This window comes from Saimiri boliviensis, chromosome 2 (genome assembly GCF_048565385.1).
Source record: "Saimiri boliviensis isolate mSaiBol1 chromosome 2, mSaiBol1.pri, whole genome shotgun sequence".
In the NCBI taxonomy this organism is placed as follows: Eukaryota; Metazoa; Chordata; class Mammalia; order Primates; family Cebidae; genus Saimiri; species Saimiri boliviensis.
The window spans coordinates 89,565,827-89,585,641 of NC_133450.1; the positions used below are offsets into that span (position 1 = coordinate 89,565,827).

Sequence of the window (19,815 nt, forward strand, 5' to 3'; positions counted from 1 at the left end):
ACTCGATGGAATAAGAGCCATACAAGAGGCAAAACACACTATCAAGATGAGAGGGTAAATCGTTTACTTCTGGTTCTGGGATTTAGATAAAGATTTACAGAAGAGATCAAACTGTGCCCTTGTATTAATCTCACCCTCATCCACCCAATTAGACTGTAAAAAACCTGAGGGCAACTAGAGGTCAGACACATAAACAAGCAATCACAACTACAATACCATGTTTTAATAAACACTCAAAGATAGTGGAGATCCCAAAGCATCACCTGTTGGAAATGTAAATTCTCAAATCATACCTAGACCTACTGAATCAAACTCTAGAGACAGGACCCAGCAATCAGTGTTTAAAACCCTTTAAGTGCCAGGTGCAGTGGCTCGCACCTGTAATCCCAGCAGTTTGGGAGGCTCAGGCAGGCAGATCACCTGATATCAGGAGTTTCAGACCACACTAGCCACCATGGTGAAATTCTGTCTCTATTAAAAATACAAAAATTAGCTGGGCGTGGTGGCAGGTGCCTGTAATCCCAGCTACTTAGGAGGTTAAGGCAGGAGAATCGCTTGACCCTGGGAGGCTGAGGTTGCAGTGAGCCAAGATCACACCACTGCACTCCAGCCTATGCAACAAGAACAATACTCCATCTCAAAAACAAACAAACAAGCAAGCAAACGAAACCTTTAGGTGATTCTAATGTACACTGAAATTTGGGAACCACTACTACTGTAAGAACGCAGATGGGATATCTAGACCCATTTTAAATGGTTAGAAAATCTTCACACATACAGGCTTCGGCAGAATGCCAAAGAACGAACAGCAGATAATCAGGAATGATGAGGAAGACAGAGAAACAATTAAGGGAAGAGGCATTGGAGGCAAAGGGTACACCCTATGCAAAAGCCTAGAGGTGAGCCCTTAGGAAAGTGTGTGGTAAGAAATGGCAAGACATGATCCTAAAGAGGAAAGAAAGGACAGAGCATAAAGGACCAGGCTTAGGCATTAGGTTTCTCTCCCGAAGGCCTGGCTGAGTGCTTCACACATAGGAAGGCTCAACTAATATAGGCCAAATTCAGTGATTACATCTTTAGAAATGCTATTTTTTCACTAGTAAAGTGCATAAAATCAAGTTATTCTACCTACCATACTACTACTACCACTTCAAGAAGAGAGGTAACTCTACAGTCAGTGGAGAAAAGGGCAATTCAGGCTCAGGAAAAGTTAGTTCCTAATATACCATTTGATTATGCTTATGTCTCCTTGAGCCTAATTCATACCAATGGCATTTAGCAAATAGGTAAGCATGGTTTTAGGGAAGGCAAATAATTCAAAGTTTCTAGATTAGAAATTTATGTTTTAACTTATTATGTGAACAAAACCACACCTTATTTTTAGTAAAAATATTCTTCTTCTTGAAAGAGAATAAAATAATATCCCTGAAATCAGCTGGATGTTTCACATGAATATCTTCTGAACGATACTGGAGAACCCGGGAAGTCTTGTTGATTAGCCAATAGGGACTAAAGACAGACAGTACCATCCGGCTGCCAATTCGCCTGACATGTACTGACAGATCGACTGTCGTCACTTCTGCGGAGTCAGAAGAAAAACACACAGGAAAGAATTCTGGAAGTGTATCACGTATTCGGAAATGTCCATTCCAGTTTTTGCCCTGGTATTTCACCAGGACTAATTCCATTATTTCACCACTGATTCTCGAATGCAGAACATCAGCAGTACTGCCTTCTGCTAGCTCATGAGTTTCTGCTGTTCCCTAAAACCAAACAAAAACTTTCTTAGTGACTTTTTTAAAACCTCTGAAATAACAAAATCCGTATTTTTCATAAATGCTAAATAACCTACCAGTTGCAAGTTAACTGCGAAGTCTTCTTGTGCAGTACCATGCTTACATATTACAAATGTCCGGCACTCACTAAGGACTAAAAAGCAAACTCTATACCATAGCCACAGGCAGAAACTGACTTTGGCCATTAGGAGGCTAATAGCCATAGTTTTGTGAAAAAATCGGGTCTATAACAAGAGTCAAAGACTGGATTCAGGAAGCTTGGCTGTTGTCCATTAGAGCTATGGCTTTAGGCTGGGTGCGGTGGCTCAAGCCTGTAATCCCAGCACTTTGGGAGGCCGAGGCAGGTGGATCACGAGGTCAAGAGATCGAGACCATCCTGGTCAACATGGTGAAACCCCATCTCTACTAAAAATACAAAACATTAGCTGGGCATGGTGGCGCGTGCCTGTAATCCCAGCTACTCAGGAGGCTGAGGCAGGAGAATTGCCTGAACCCAGGAGGCGGAGGTTGCGGTGAGCCGAGATTGCACCATTGCACTCCAGCCTGGGTAACAAGAGTGAAACTCCGCCTCAAAAAAAAAAAAAAAAGAGCTATGGCTTTAAATGAGCCACTTAAGTGCCTGGCCTTCAGTTTTATCCTCTATTCATGTATCATGCCTAATGGTTCCCATATGAATGGAATAAGAAAAGTGGTATGAAACTATTCTGACGAGTAATCTAAGGTAGAATTATTTGAAAAATGAGTAACAACATATAAACCAGGTTTCCTTACTAAAAACTCCTCTTATATAAATCCTATTTAAGTCATTTAATTAATTTTTGTCTCCACAACTCAGGAATGGCTCATTATAACAACAAAAAAAAAAAGGTTCCAAATACTTTCCAGATTTTAGTATTTTAAAATATACTGGGACACAAAAATTTTAAAATATTTATCATACTCCATTACTAGAAAATCTTTATTACTTCTTAAGACAGACAGTAAATTATTTTTATTTTCCAAGGTTTATTTTCAATAGAACCTTGAAGAAATAATCATAATATTGATTTTAAAAGAAAAAAATTAAGAGGAAATATTTTCTCATTTTTTCCTATCTTTCAGTTAATGGAATTTTACTAAATTAATAAAGAGATGATCATGGCTCTTAATTGAAGGAAGATGCCACAAAGAGGCAGAAATAAAAAAGCCAAACTGCCTAGGTTCAAATCACAACTCTACCACTTCCTAGCTACGGGACCTTGAGCCAGTCACTTACCCTGTTTTCAACTCAGCTTCCTTATACATAAAATGGGCCTAATTAAGTACCTACATCAGGATTATTATAAAGAGTAAATAGGCTGATACATGCAAAGTACACGGAGCAGTTCCTGGCACACAGTAAATGTTATGCCAGTTTTTGCTATCATTAATATTATGAAGGCATTACAAATTACATATATATATGCTATATATATATGCTATATAAAACACTGACCTCAATTTAAAATACCATAAAACAATCAAAATTTACTCTGTGCAACAATAAAAAATCAAACTAAATGCAAAAGACATACCTCAAGTAAATATCTTAGAGAATATGGGAGAAGATTTCGCAAAGTGAGAGAAGGATAAAGATGAATAAGGTAAGCTAAATCCCAGTCTTCCCCATGTGTACATATGTAGCTTAATTCATCAGGCAGAGCAACTGTATTCACGATGAGAGGTAAGAAGCTAACTTCTACTGATGGACACTGCAACATGCATCTGACTTCCCTGCTCCTATGAAGTTCTTCTTTCCAAGAAATGTAAGTGGTGGATTCCTTGTACTGATGCTCTAAGACTCCAGCTGGCTGGATAAACAACTGACATCTGCAGAAAGAGGAAACAGTGAGAATAAAGTTTTGATCCAGAACTTAAGAAAAAGAATCTTATTAAATCTTCCTGACAACTCTACAAAATAGGTGCTATTATTCCTGTTTTTACAGATGTACAGATGAGGAAACCAGGGCTGAAAAAAAGGTTACAACATTCACCCAAAATCACATAACCAACTTGTGGAGGAACTTTCTCGGGAGGGGGAAAAAAAAAAAAAACTCTGTAAACAAAGACAACTTAAAAATTTTTTTCATTTCAAATACAAAGGCAATCTAATAAAAATACTCAGAAAAACTCTGACATCAAATATATTATAAGGAATTTTCACCTGATAAATTCAATGATAATATAATGTAAATGTATTTATTAATATAAGAATAAATTATGTCTTAAAATTGGCTTTTACCAGTCTTTACATAATAAAAATATGAAGTTATTTTCTAGAATATAAATCCCCAATTCACAAAATTAAAAATATGTATTATGAATTTTTTTAATGCTCAGTACATTTAAAGAAGTATCTACCTATATGAATCTAAAGGAACATGGAACTCCTCTTCAGGTCTGGCTATCCCAATACGCTCCAATAGCTTAACATTCTTAACAAATTTATAGATGATAAATGGAATGGAGAAATGGTTTTTGATCTGTTGGACAAAAAGACATACAAATTTTTTAAAAGATACACAAGTTCAAAAGAAAAATGAGAGCCACACACAATTACTTTCAGATCTAAAAAATTTCAAACTCAATACTGGAAAATATGTTTACTGGCAATTGAAAAATTTTAGGATATTTAAGTGTTATATATATTAAACTTAATGTTTGGTGGCAGTTGAAAATTAAGGTATTCAAATTCTCCATATATTATAAACTTATGTTTAGTATTAGTCTATATTATCTTTCAAATATGTCTTATTCTTTGAAGATTTAAGCCATTTTTTCTGTGACAATCGTTTCTCAATGCATCATGTATAATAACTAAACAGAAATGAATAGCAAAAAAAAGAGAGAGAGAGAGAGAGAGAAATAGTACAACTCTCTTTCCTTGACTAAAGTCTGTTATGCACTGGAGCAAATAACAAACTAAGACATAACAATGACCAAAATATGAAACCTTTGTATTTTTATCTGATGTTACAGATAGAAAAAAAAAATAGTTCTTTTGCTGACCATATACTGAAACCTGTAGTAATATAGAGAAAAATAAAAATTTTGGAAAAACCTTAAAAGTAGAAATATTTACAGATTAAGATGTTAAAATGATTTTAGAGGAGTAGATCATTCCAATATCCCTTCATACATACTTGAAAAATATAATCCAAGTGGCATACAAAGAGAATGGAATGTTGCCTAACTACAATTACAATAATCCTCGGGTCTGAATATTTAAAGGAATATATCAAAAAAGCTTTATTAATTTTAAATTTGTTGGCTTAAAAGATAGAAAACAAAACTGAGCTTTAAGTTAGCAAAACTACAGACATTTAAAATAAATATTACCAAAGCAAGCTGGGTAGGAAATAGAAGCCATTTCAGTTTACAATTTATTTCTGAATAATCAGTATTGACTTAATGAAGTTTTACTATATTCCTATATTCAGCTAAATTATTGAATATTTCTTGATACACTGAAAGGGATGCAGTTCACTTTGAAGTATTACCTGTAGAGGAGAGCGAAGGGTAATTACTTTATTCCCTTCAGTCGCATCGATCTGTATCAAGACGGAGTCAGAATGACTGGCATTGGGATTCCGTACATTATATAATCGCCGTCCAGGTCTGGCCACAGGGATATTTGCAACTTCTGTATATCCATGAGGTACTAAGGCAGTGCATAAGAGAAAAGAATTCCAAATATTAATTTGCCAATGTTTCTCCATGACAGAATTATCATTAGTACCTCAAAATAATGAGTATTTTTCTTCATGACTAGAAATGATCACCACAAAATGCTCTTCTAAGACACATAAAATAAAAAAAGGAGACCAGTTAGTGTTAGAAAATTTTGACCAAAACAATTTTTCTTGAGGTTTTGAATATAAAAGCAAAATCCAACTTATAATTTTATTCTCTCAATTATATAGCAACAATCCTTTTCTCTGTCACAGTGTCATGATTTTAAGACTTCTGAATATAGCTATTTTCTCTGCTCATTAAACTCTTATCTTTTTAAAAACACATTATATATCTATATGTGTGTTATTTAAGAGCATAAAAATAATATAGTTTTATAAAGTATTTCTTAAATCAATAAAGTTTAATTTTCTCAAGTTTAGAAAACAAGAAACAAGAGGTTAGCAATTATATTTTCAAATGTTGTATCTCCAGATATGTGCAGCAAAATGTTTTTTCATATTTTATCAAAAATTGGCCCACACCAACAACTTCTAAGATGCCCTTAAAAGAAAATAAACATAACATACCAATGGTCAGAGTGAAGAAAGAGCTTTCTTGACGGCTCAATATAGATAGGTTCCCTTGACTTGAAGGTATCATGCTGGCATATTCCAGCTCCAAATTTTGGCCAGCATCAACATCAAAAACATCACTTTTCTTGGGGAAGCCCATTACTCTGAGATTACAATTGGGCCGCACCTTAATGGGAACACCTACAGCATTTTTTACCGTGAAAGGAGCTCTGTCCTTTAAAGAGTAGTCAAAAGTAGAAGCAGTGCCCTCTGAAAAGCCCTGAAAAGGAACAGATCATCACAGTAAAATTTTTGAAAAACATACATTCTTTCTAAAACCTATACCATAACTACACATTTTTTGATGATAAAAAAATCCATGTTTCATTTTAAAAGTCCACCTGAAATATTCTAAGCAAAATTCAGACATACTTTCGCTAAATTGTTGAAAACATTAAGACAACTTTTGGATATTGTTATATTCATTGTATTTCCTGAAGAAATATGAATTGCCATTTGTGGCTCAGGAATAAAATCATCTCCTGGCAGCAAACTTTTATCCTGGACTGGATTCTTCTTTACCTATGAAGAAAAATAACATAGCAAATTTATTAACCAGCTGATAAAAAAATAAAAACGCTAAACAGATGTTCCACAAGTCTTATTTTCAAAAACACATAGTGGTTCACTTTGATTTCATGGAGATCAACATTCATGCCTTCAGAGCATAGTCCAATCATGGGGAAAAGTTTAGAATTACGTCATGAAATTATTCAAAGCCAGCTAAAATATTTGTTTCTTATGCATTCCTCAGAGCACAGCTATTTATTCAGTGTCATACAACTGGCGATTATGTGCTGATGAGCAATCAAAGAGGACCCTGAATTCTAAAGTGATCCCTATTAGAGGTGCTACCTGGAAATGTTTCTCTCCTTTTATTTTTTTTAACCAATAACACCTTAAAATAAGTAACATTAATATAGTAAACACTTAACTAGCCATCAGATTCCATCAGCTTTTGTTCTAGTAGTATTTCAAAAGCCTTGTAAAACATTCTTTGTTAGCCTCCCTATGCCAGAGAAAGGCATGTCAGAAAAATATTACTTCTTTATTGAGAGGAAATTGGAACACAGGTTAAGGGACTTATGTTTAACAGAAGATTATGTGGAGTCCATTTCCATGTCTGACTCCTTAGGCTGCCCCAAAGAAGTATGCTATGATAATTTCTTAACAATATATGACTCAAGTTCCTTTTAATCAAGAAAAACGTGCTTCAGTATCTAGGATTCTAAGGTGTTCTCAAAAAATAAAATAAAGAGGTAACACAAAAGAGTTTATTAACTAGAATAGCAATTCTCAGATATTCTTGTCTCACTCTTAAAAAAAAAAATCACTGAGTAGACTAAACAGTATCATTTATGTTGTATCTACCAATATGCACTCTATTAACAATTAAAACTGAAAAAATTAAATATTCATTTAAAAATAAAAATTACATCCTAATATAAATAACATTATACTCAAAAATAACTACTTTAAAAATACAGTGAGAAGAAGAGAATAGGCAAATTTCTTTAGTGCGTGCCTTAAGGGAAGACAGATAAATTCTCGTTTCTGTTCTGCATTCAATCTGTTGCAGTATCACATTTATGTAGTCTCTGGAAAACTCCACTATACACTCATGAGAGAATGAGAATGAAAACGATCTGTGAAAAGAGTTCTGACCTCATGGACAGAGCCCTTAAAAGGGCTTCAAGGATCCTAGACCACATCTTAACAATCACTGAACTAAAAATTAGGAATGAATATGCACAGTATCGTTCTATCCAAAGATATTTTAAGATTTCCTTACATCAAGCCTCAAATTCCACTGTCTCTTCCCATCCACTCTCTCAATCAGTGGCTCCCAGACAGCATGAATCTCATTGTAATAGTGCACCTGGAAAGATACATACAGAATGATAAGAGAGTCTTTTGGCCTTAATTATGTATTTCGTAACCAGTGGGAAAAATATTAATGTTATATATTATTAGCCATTTTAAAAACCCACCTAACAATATAGAGAGTGTATGTTCCTTTACTCTCTTACTCTATTGTCATAAATTATTTACCAAATCAAGCTTTAAAAATAATTATCAAAAAAAATACATCGACAAATTAAATGTCCGAATACAACATCTATTCACATATATACTCACGATGGCCATGCACAAACAAGAAAAGCTTATATCTTAATTCCAAAATTGCACTTCAAGAAGTTGTCTCTGAAGGTATTAAATGAAGTGGCCATACCTGTAGCGTCAAGTCTGCAGCAGCAGCCATTAAAGAAGTCCAATTTTTAATATTTCCTGAAAACTTAGACTCTGCCAATAATAAAGGTACAGTTCGATGTCCAAGGCCACATTCTAAGGTAACCTGAACTGATTCTACAAGAACAGCACAATTTTCCTCTATCAATGAATGTTCAATGTCTCTGAAACTTTCCGTTGCTTCTGTTGCCACATCAACACCAAGAAACCAAGTGTTATAATCATTAATCGATTTGACACCCCAAAGATTTTCCATTTCCTTAGCTGTATCTTTGGATTCATCTTCTTTTGTTTTTGGAGACAATGCAGCCATGATTGTCATCACAGTATTAAGAATTATGGGTGAAATCTTCAAAAAAAAAAAAAAAAAAGCAGAAAAATATTTAGAATAAATTCTTTCCCAGATGACAATATATGCATACATGATTTTTTAAGTTAAAAAGTAACTAATTTAAATTTTAAATAATTTCATAACCAAGAAAAACAAGAGAGAACACAAAATTATGTGTCAAGCCAACTAACCACGCAACACTGACTTCTACTCAGGTTATCTGGAATTAAGCAACTAATGTTATACGTCACTAGTCAAAATCTAAAGTTAAACTGATCAAGTCAGACCAAAATAGTGTTACGTGAATAGACAAGTATAGAAATGTAAACAAATTCTTCATTTTAAAATCAGCTGCATTAATTAAACCAAAGTGTGTGATCCTTGTCAAGACACACATAAATATCGTTACACAAGAAGATCTTAAAAAAATAAAATAAAAGAAGATATGCATTTGCTTCTGTTTGCCTTACTAAAACTGGAAGACTGGATATCATAGCTCTCCTTTGACTTACCCCAAGATCTGCAGATTCTGCCTCTTACTGTCTTTGGATAGTGCCTTTCTTTGCTCACTTCCCTCATTTTCTATTATTGTAACTTGAGTTCTACGCTGACGATACCTTCTATGTCCAACACTGTCTCAGCCTACCCTCCACAATGCCACCAGCATAATTTTTCTACAACCCAGATCTGAGCATGTCATTCTTATGCTTAAAATCTTCATCAACTTTCCATAACTTTTTTATCCCACAGGATAAAATTCAAACTCTCTTTAGCTTAATGTGCAAAGCTCTTTGTGGCCTAGCGCCTATTCAACCAGCTAGCCAGAAATTCCCCTGAAATACCAGGCTAAATAAGTTAACTGTATTCCTTTATTATTCACTCCTCACAATCCTTACTTAAAATGTAAAGAGATATAATTACATCAACAAAAGCAGGATCTAGTATGCACTGCTTTCCTAATGTACTTGTCAACTTTTCTTCCTTGTCTTAGGAAAGTGACGTTAGTCACTTACAATTAATGCTTCCGGTCTTACAACTCCACCACACCATTCTCTAAAGGGACCACCCCCCTAAGTCTTAAAAGGATTTTTTCATACCTCTGCCTTTGTGCATATTATCAGTTCTGTCTGGATAAACCTTTCCATGCTCTCCATCTATTTAATCTCCATTAGACTTTCAAAACTCAGATCACATAGTCCTGCTTCTACACAGCTTTCCCTGATGTCCTGGTCTGAATTAAAGGCTCCATGTCTTTGCTCCCAACTGAACCTTGTCCATGCCTTTAGCACTGAGAGCTATGATCACTGATTTCTTTCTTTCTCCCACATATGTCATTAAGTTTTTTGACAGCAGGGGCTGCAAATTCCCAATGCCTTGTAAAGGACATTTTTTTTTTATACACAGGAAAATCTCAAAAATGTTTGTTGAATCAGTCGATACATTTATGTACAAAGAATGTAAAGTCTTAACAGCACCTAACCTAATGTCTTAAGAGAATATACATGCAAATTCAAGGAGTTTTTCCCCCTTTACTACTTTATATATTTATAAAAGTAAATCCATTAACAATATACATTCTAAGACTATTCAGTATTTTAAAATATTGAGAAAAAACTAAATTAATATTTACATTGTACTTTAAATGAAATGAGTTTCAGCGTTAGTTCAATCACTGTTGGCCACGGACATATGTAAGTAAAGCCACTACCATTACTGGCGTTAACCAATTAACCAAAAATTAGGCAATTAACCAAAAAAGGACTCATTTTTGTATCCTTTGTGTAAACAGAGAAACAGATTGCAGAAAGTATTCTATATCTTCTATTTGTGACTGGGAGCGAGGTCATACTTAAAGAATCTAAATGCCACTGGAAAACAATTATTTCAATGGCACTGAAAACAATTAATGTTTCTCAATACTTTAAATGTAGAGTAAAAAGCAGTAAACCCTAATAATTATTTCTACTGTACAGGTGTCATTACAAATATTTGAAGCCAAATAAAAAATTTAATCATATAGTTATTAAATTCAATCAACTTATATAACAAATGCCTAAAAATGACTTATTACAAAGTAATAACAACGTCTTCTCTCCATCCTTTCTTCCCTTATCTTCCCTCCCACCCATCTCTTCCCTCATCCAACTCAACCTCCCCAGCACATACATGCAAATATAATAGAGAAAAACTACCCTGATCATTTGTAGACAGTAAAAAGCACTCTTTTAAAGAAAATAGAAGCAAACATTTGTATTAAAGAAAAATATACTTTAATGTTAGAAATTACTTATTACTGAACATATGACTAGCATAATGCTTGAGTTATGAGAGACATCAAAAGATACTGTCTCAACTGCAAAATATGCAATGTTGTGAGGGAACACAAGAATTTTTCACTCAAAGAATATGGTAAGTACTAACCTTAATTATAAATTCTTTAACCTTGATATTTATATTTTGTTTTCCTGAAGCCCACATACATTTTTCCATAAATAAAGAACAGGGCTGCAAGACCTATAAACAGATAAATGAAGTTCATTCACATTTCCATAGATCCATCATATACGTAAGATACACTTACAACAACCATGTCTTACTTAACTTGGGTTCTTTACTGCCTGCTATTATTCTAAAAGCAAAAAGGCGAAACTAAATTAGCTGAGAATCTCTTTTGAAGACGCTTCTGTACTATGAGAAGTCTGTACACATTGGTAAAGTACTTTAAGCAGTTCTGATGAATTTCATCACGCCAAATCTTTAAGTAATAAGGTATATTTAGTACGTTTAAAATGTTTCTTTCTGCTGTAATAGTTTTTAAATGATGTGCTCTATGAAATATGCCTTTGAAATATCTATAAAAGTGACCTAAAGACTATGGTAAAGGTAGTTAAATAAACAGTTTCCAGATGATTGACAGGTCAGTTTGAAATATCATACTACAATAAAGGTCAAATCTTCAAATTGTGAAGCCTATATTCTTACATACCATTAAAGAAATAAATGAATAAGCTTGTACCTGAACTGAATAAAGTAATTAGTACTGCATAATCGCCATTTCTTAAAAAATAGAATGAGGCCAGGTATGGGAGTGCACACCTGTTATTCCAGCACTTTGGGAGGCCAAGGTAGGAGGATTGCTTGAGGCCAGGAGTTCTAGGCCAGCCTGGGCAATATAGCAAGATCCCTTCTCTACAAAAAAAAATTAATTTTTAAAAAAAACTTAGCCAAGTAACATTCCTAACTACTTAGAACGCTGAGGCAGGAGGATTATTTGAGCCCAGTAGTTTGAGGATACAGTGAGCTAAGATGACACCACTGCACTCCAGGTTGGGTGACAAAGTGAGACACTTGTCTCTAAAAGAGAAAGAATTAGGATGAGCTAATAGATATAAGCTTTTGGTGACATGTATAAAGATGATCCTGTCAAAGAATATTTCATGATAAAGTACAAACTTCACTCTTTCTTTATGCAGGTCACTTGGCCCACAAATTTTTTTTATTTAAAATGCCACTACAAATAAGTCACATAACATAATGATTCTCTTATAAAATTATCAACACTATAAAATAATTGGTATGGTAATTAACTGACTAAAACCATATTTTTCAATAATAATATGAAAACATAATTGACATTCCCTTTTTTTTGAGACACAAAGTCTCAAACTGTCACCAAGGCTAGAGTGCAGTGGTGCGATATCAGCTCACTGCAACCTCCACCTCCGTGGTTCGAGCAATTCTCCTCCCTTAGCCTCCCTAGTGGCTGGGATTACAAGCAAATGCCACCATGCCCAATTAATTTTTTTTTCTTTGTATTTTTAGTAGAGATGGGATTTCACCATGTTAGCCAGGATGGTCTCGATCTCCTGACCTCATGATCCGCCTGCCTTGGCCTCCCAAAGTGCTGGGATTACAGGCGTGAGCCACTGCACCCAGCCGACATTCACTTTCAGTAACAGCAAACACCAACACTTTTGGAGAGATGACTCTAATTTTTTTCATTCTAAGTCTACATATCATTCATTCATTAAATAGGTATAGTATGGTGAACAAAAGAAACGGTTGAAAAAGAATATTAATTTGTACATTTTTTAATTTTATCAAATGCTACTCAACAGAAGATGGTATAATGAAAATAAAACCATTCTGGAGATAATCCCCAGTTTGGTCATCGCATCCGTGGCTAAGTCACTTAACATCTTTGGAATTCAGTATGTTTATATGTAAAACCTCAAGTTCACAATAAATAACCTCTAAAGTCCTGCAAAGCTCTCATACTCTAGAATTCCATGAATCAACTGTTTCTGCCACTCTTCAACCCAAGTTTAGGACACAAGGTAATTCTTACTGTGGTAATGTTTTTCCCTCTCTTTTCTCTGAGAAAAGGGCAAGCGAGCACTTTCAGATCTCTCACAGAAGCTTCCATCATCTGTTCAAGTTTGGATGTTGACAGAGAAAGTTTACACTGAAACGAGGCTGTCAGAGCAGGAGCATCAGCCTTTGTCAGATTGGCAACAAATACGACTTCTGGATCTGTGATCATGGCCTTTAAAGTCATATTTGGTCTAACAGAGTCATCTGAAGAAACAAAAAACAGGAACTAGAAAAGTTTCAGGTAGGCATTTTCATTTGACTGCATGTTATCTACAAGTTGTTAAGTTCTTCTCAATGTTTTCCTATAAAAGATATGGTGAAACGGACAATATTAATTGGTTAATATGAATGATTAAGTGATTAACAAATGCTGATTGTGTAAGATAAGGCAATCTGATCCCTGTCCCAAGAATACCATTACCACTTTGATACTGTTTTGACGTTCTTTTTGTCAGAATTAAGATATGTGCATATACACAGACATAAGTATGTATTATACTACAGGCACAAAAAAGGGAAAACTGGAAATAATAATATCAGGAAGAGGAAAGAAACCCTGATAAAGCAGACACCGTTACTTGTTTCCTTCAGTTTCACCCAAAAGTCCATAGTCAGTGTCATATAATCTATAGTATAAATAAATTCAATGCATATATAAATATAAATATCAGATATAATTACTATTTAAAAAACAATAACAGTAAATTTTTAAAATAGCATTCTTACCCTACCAGGACATAATACTTTTTCAATCTGGATAATACATTAGAGAGAAACATATCTGCCTAAGACAATTGTAATTTAACATAGAAAAGTCACTGATCTGGCAGGGGCAAAGTGGCTCACACCTATCATCACAGCACTCTGGTAGGCCGAGGAGGACGGACCACTTGAGCCTAGGGTTTGAGACCAGCCTGGGCAACATGGCAAAGCCCGATCTCTACCAAAAATACAAAAAAATTAACCAGGCGTGGTGGTACAAAACTGGTCCCAAGCTAATCAGGAGGCTGAGATGGTGGACTTGCTTGAGCCTGCCTCAGGAGGTGAAAATTACAGTAAGTCAAGATTACAGTACTGCACTCCAGCCTGGGTGACAGAGTGAGAGCTCATCTCAAAAAAAAAAAAAAAGGTTGGGGTGGAGAGGGAAGGAGAGAAAAGGAAAGAAAAAAAGGGAAAGAAAAGAAAGAAAATCACTGATCTATCAGATAATGCTGGAATAAAAGAAGTATACAGCTCAAAGTGGCTTTAGCATACAGCTAGACAAGACATTTGCAAACTCCTCCACAAACTTTAAGGAGTTAAGGTGACATTCAGGGAGGTCCTGCTGAGTCCTCCAAAGTCCCCATGTTCTGCTTTAATATTTTCAGTTGTTTTTCAATATGCTAGAATTCTCAAAACGTTTTCTTTGAATAAGATTCCCCACCTATAAAACAGGCCACTAACCACTGACCCAGATTAACTCCATTTCTGGATCAGTAAAGAAGTGTTCATGGCACAGTTGGAACCAACGCAGTTTCCTGGCCGTTGGTCCAATTTCTACTGTACCTCTCTCTTAAAAATGTTTTCATTTTTAAAAATTTCTTAAAATGTTTTAAACATTTTGAACATTTCTTAAAAATGTTTAAACATTACATTTAAACATATTAAACATTTCTTAAAATGTTTAAAAAAACTAAAAAGCTAAAGTTTTTATATAGAATATGTTTAAATCTAAAAGTCTAATTTTACATTCTTGTGTTCTCCATTTCTTTTTTCTACTTGTAATTCTTGTTCAAATATATAAGTTGTCATCTATGACAGATAAATTCTGCTAACCTTTCTCTATCTTGACTTTCCCTGTGGCAGTCTGTCTTGGTAAAATCTGTGTTTCTTTTGCCACATTTTCTGGACTCTGAGGCACAGCTTTGATAAAGAAATCTGCCACAGTCATCAGAAATTCCACACTGGCACATACATACAGCTTGTCAAGAACAGCATCAATTTGACTTCCATTTTTGTGTTGTTTGTAACTTATATCAATCATAGAACTGTTGTTATCTTGGTCATTCTTTCTGTCAATCATTCTGAAAAAAAAATGCTATTCATTATTTTATTCTTGCTAAAACAATAAAAAAGATGAAACATTTCCTAAATACCTCAATAATCCTTCTTTCACCTTTCAGTTTCTAATATGTATAAAAAACAGGTCAAGTTTAACTAGAATCCAATTATTCATTAGTAACCAAGATTACCAATCTCCAAGGCAAGATACAGGTTATTAAGCAATTACTAAATATTTTATACTTATATTATGCAATTATATATGTTATTGAATTATAATGCAATTATTAAGTATTATATTATAATGCAATACTAGAGAAACAAACCAATGATGGCCAGAATGGAATTTAGGCAATTAACAGCCTAAAGGGTAATGCAGCCCTTTATATTATTTTTATGAAATACAACCTCATTTAATAAATATTATTAATATTTATTATTATTTAATAAATTTATTAAATAAATATTTAATATTTTATGAAATACAACCTCATTTAATAAATATTATTAATATTATTTATTAAAATAACTTTTAATAAATTCACCTTCAAAGATAATCCTATGAAAATTTGGGCCCAAAAGTATTCAATACAACTTAAATCATCAAGTGTTTTATCAAGTGTACTCAATTACAGTTCCCCTATGTCCTCCATAAAATGGAAAAAGCAGGCTACCTGATGGATGTTACCATTTATCACCCTTGTCTAGAGAGCTGTGGACAGCTACTCTAGACATGAAATTTCCAAACTAGAAAAGCTGGGTGCATGACAGCACTCCTTCCTTATTTATTCCTCTCTCAGAAAAACAAAGGGCTCAGAAGTATCCCATATGTATTCAATGGAGTCCAAGTTTAAGTAGCAACATAGTTTTTCCTCCCAAAAAAAAAAAAAAAAAGGTACAAAATTTGTGTCTCATAACTTGAGAAAGAAAACAAAAACATAATTAGGCTACTCAAATTATATATTTCCCACTTTAGAGTGAGCTAATATAAGTCACCCTTTCAAAAATGGCTTGATGATGTGAATGCACTAGATTCTATTTCTACTAAAACTTTGAAATAAATTTTGCATAACAGTTTTAAAAAGACATGAACAAAATAAACAAGAAGAAGGAAAAATCTGTAACTTGAAGGCTTTTTTAAAATAAAATTCTGCCTACTGGAAAGAAATTCGAAAAATATATCACCAAATATACCACCCCATGTTGATTTAACTATTAAAACTCATTTTCTCTTAGTTCCCATTCTAATGATGGTATTCCATTTTATTATTAAACTTCCCTTTAATTTAACATTTAAAGCAACCGAATCTTATATTAGCGCTACTTCGTAATGCGATTCAAGTCAGGAAGTATGATCAAAAGACAGAAATCTTTTTGGTGATCCCTAGCCTAGCAATGCCTGGAAGCCATGCCAACTGCAATGTCAACCTGAAATAACATACAGCAAATTCAGAGCTGACAAACCTCGATGTTGCTCTCTCAATTCCTTCTCTGAGATCATCAAGGGTGCATGTCTTAAGTTTAACACTGACATTCATTGAGCCATCCTTAAACATCTTCCCTGAGGAGGCCATAAGATGTAGTCTGAGTTCACCAAGCTGGAAACTGTCACTATGAAAAGAAATTCTGGACTCCTATGGTATATTTTACAAGCAAAAGAATTAATTATCTTTAAATATTATATAATTAACTTTTAAACATATTTCTTAATTCAGAGATTAAAGGCAAATTGATTTCACAAAATTTGAAAGTATCAGTGCTAAAACACCTAAATAGAAGAGAGAATATGCATGTTTGTGAGTATACCTGCACATACAAATAAATACATTATATGTGTGAGTATTCAACAATGGTTAGTATAGAAAAATTTATCTGATTTACAGCTTATTGCAAATAAAAATAATTAGGAAGGAGTTCTGTCAATTAACCAATTAATCTAACTAATAAATATTTAATGAGTTCTTCTGTTTAAAAAAAAAAAAAACCATGATAAGATTTATGAGGTTTATAAGAAAGAGTAAGGCATGGTAGGTGATGTGAGTGAGCATACACCCCAATTCATTGAAAAAACAAAACAGAAATACACTAAAAGGAGCATCACAAGAAGATGCTATTAGTTGTAAATGATTAAATATTTTGTGACACATAGTATTTTATTCATTCATATTTATATCTTCTCACATTTCACAAAGGCCATTTAGTGGTTAGGTAAGGAATATAAATAATAAGAGCTCAGAGAGGCTCAAGGTATCATTCTGGCTGAGGGAAAATTCATGAAGACTATGAGAACTTAATACAGCCTCAGAGGCTAAGTGGGATCAGATAGGCTAAGAGGGTGGCAGGAGACACTCACTCTACGTAAAGAAAGAACATGAACAAACAATTTAAGATGCTCTGAGGACATACAATACAGGGTAATTGGGCTAGGATACTCCAGTAAAGAATGGCAGGTAAAAAACTAGAAAGAAATACAGAGGCCTAATCAAGGTCTCAAATCCCAACCTAAATATTTAAATTTTCACTTACAGAAAAACGGACCTCAATCTTTATTCTACCATAACATATAATTCCAAATTGTCTCAGTATGCCCAGATTAAAAAAAAAAAAAAAAAAAAAAAAAACTAGCCAATTAACAAACAAAAACCTTCAGGCAATCAATGAACATCCATCACCATTGCTTACTACAGACCAAGGCAATGATAATAGGTGTGCCGTGTATATGCAATCATTAGCACACTGGTTAGAACTTCACCCCTTCTCTCACTCAAGAGAGTATGTTCATGCAACTGGGTCAGAATGACATTATTATTGGCAAACTTTGAATGCATTTAACTAATAAAAATGAAAATTATTCACAAACTTTTATTCTATAACCATTAACAGAACGGGCCTGAGACACATCCACTGATCAGTATACACTAACGTTTCCTGACAGGATTACTGATATGGTTTCCTGATGGAGACAATATGGAGCCCCTAAATTTTCTTCCACAGATGAAATTCAGATTACATAACACAATGTTTATTAGTGGAAAGGGAAGGTGGAAATGACTACATGAAATTCATTTAGGAAAATGAACTTGTGCCAATATCCAGGATGGATGAAAGGTAAAAAAATCAAACAAGGAAGTCATTGCAGTACTACAAGGGTAAGAAGAGTTTTGAATAAAGCAGTATGAGAATTGACAGAAAAAAGAAAAAGTTTACTCAAGAAAAAACTGACAGTACTCAGCATCTCAATGAATAAGGAAGGTATGCAAACAATGAAGTAAAAGTAGACATCAAGATTCTAAGACTGGGGAACCAGCAGAATGATGGTACCAAGTAAAATAAAGACTGAATTTATCGGTTCATTTTCTGTAAGGTCATTTTCTGACTGAGCATTAAACATTAGAAAATAAGGCAGTTCATTGCATAAATGACAAATACAAGCCCAAAATTCAATAGTAACAATGTATAAATATTATATAATTTGTAAATAAAATAAGAATGAACATATTTCATATAAATAGACATTAACAACAGATATAAAACCCATAATCTGTATCTGTTGTTAACGTCCATTTGAGTATATGGCTCACTGGCCAATTAGGGTATATCCTCAATGTTCAATCTATAATCAATACAAAATATGGATATTAAAATGTGACATACTCATTATAGGTATTAATATATGACATAATTAAAAATATTTACTGGAAGAAATATCTGCATAATAAAAAATAGCTTTCTACAATACCACTGATATATTAATTAGTTCAAATCATTATGGCGTAAGACCTTGGTTCTTCAATTCCTTAACTGGTATCCTTAATACATAATCTACTACATATAACACTTATTCAATAGAAACATAATTAATGTTTATATATCATGAATAATCATGAATTTAAAAATCATCAGGCAAGGCTCTAAAGCCACTACTAAATTATTATTCTTAAGTAGTTATATATACATATACATACACATATAGCTGTGTAATAAAACTGTATGTATAATAAATCACTCATATATAAAATTCTTTTACTAGTAATAAATCAAACTGTGTTTTGATGCTGATATTACTTGGAAAGAAAGAAAACCCTGAGTACTTTGCCTTAGCCTTGTAAGATCAGAAATACCAACAAAGTGAAGATAGAGGGCAGGACCAATGCATATTCTGTAGGCCAAATAGAATTTTATAGACATATTAAATGTTTTAATGAAAAGTCCCACCAAAAAAAAAAAAAAGCCAATACTCTAAAACTGACTATCAAGAGCTACAGATTTATTTCTAATTATACAAATGTATTACATACCTGGTTGATATCATTGTTATAAAGGATAATGGAAAGAGATTCAAAGTGAAAGTCAAACTGAAGAGTGACAGTCTGGTTCACAGAAAGCTTTGAGTCTGTCCCATCTTCTTGTTCTGACGGTGAAAATTTAAAAGCTTTTAAGTAAGTACATAATTTTATAAATATTTTTAAATCTGAATTTATTATTCTAAATTTATATGATGCTTTCTGAGATTCTGCTAATCACCTTGAGACAATTAATAAAAATGGCAATTACATTCCAACTGTTAAATTCTAAAAATGGCAATGACTATTCCATATATATTTACTATATATGCACAAAGAGGCACAGGCAGACAATGTTAAAAAAAAATTTAAAGAGGGGGACTTACAAAGAATATAGTTTATAATTTTCAAGGCTT

General features: G+C 33.5%; 1 protein-coding gene across 10 annotated transcripts in view; it reads right to left on the reverse strand.

Moving 5' to 3' along the window:
• VPS13C (vacuolar protein sorting 13 homolog C) overlaps window positions 1–19,815 on the reverse strand; it is a 194,741-nt gene that overhangs the window by 53,633 nt on the left and 121,293 nt on the right. For all 10 annotated transcript variants that reach the window (XM_074393857.1, XM_039468891.2, XM_074393856.1 and 7 more), the window contains 13 exons: window positions 19,415–19,527; window positions 16,581–16,750; window positions 14,892–15,139; window positions 13,051–13,280; window positions 11,124–11,216; window positions 8,355–8,720; window positions 7,914–8,000; window positions 6,494–6,643; window positions 6,077–6,341; window positions 5,315–5,475; window positions 4,176–4,297; window positions 3,350–3,644; window positions 1,374–1,763 (listed from right to left, as the gene is read on the reverse strand). In XM_074393857.1, coding sequence (XP_074249958.1) covers window positions 1,374–1,763; window positions 3,350–3,644; window positions 4,176–4,297; window positions 5,315–5,475; window positions 6,077–6,341; window positions 6,494–6,643; window positions 7,914–8,000; window positions 8,355–8,720; window positions 11,124–11,216; window positions 13,051–13,280; window positions 14,892–15,139; window positions 16,581–16,750; window positions 19,415–19,527 — 2,690 coding nt within the window. The remainder of the gene's footprint in view (window positions 1–1,373; window positions 1,764–3,349; window positions 3,645–4,175; window positions 4,298–5,314; window positions 5,476–6,076; window positions 6,342–6,493; window positions 6,644–7,913; window positions 8,001–8,354; window positions 8,721–11,123; window positions 11,217–13,050; window positions 13,281–14,891; window positions 15,140–16,580; window positions 16,751–19,414; window positions 19,528–19,815) is intronic.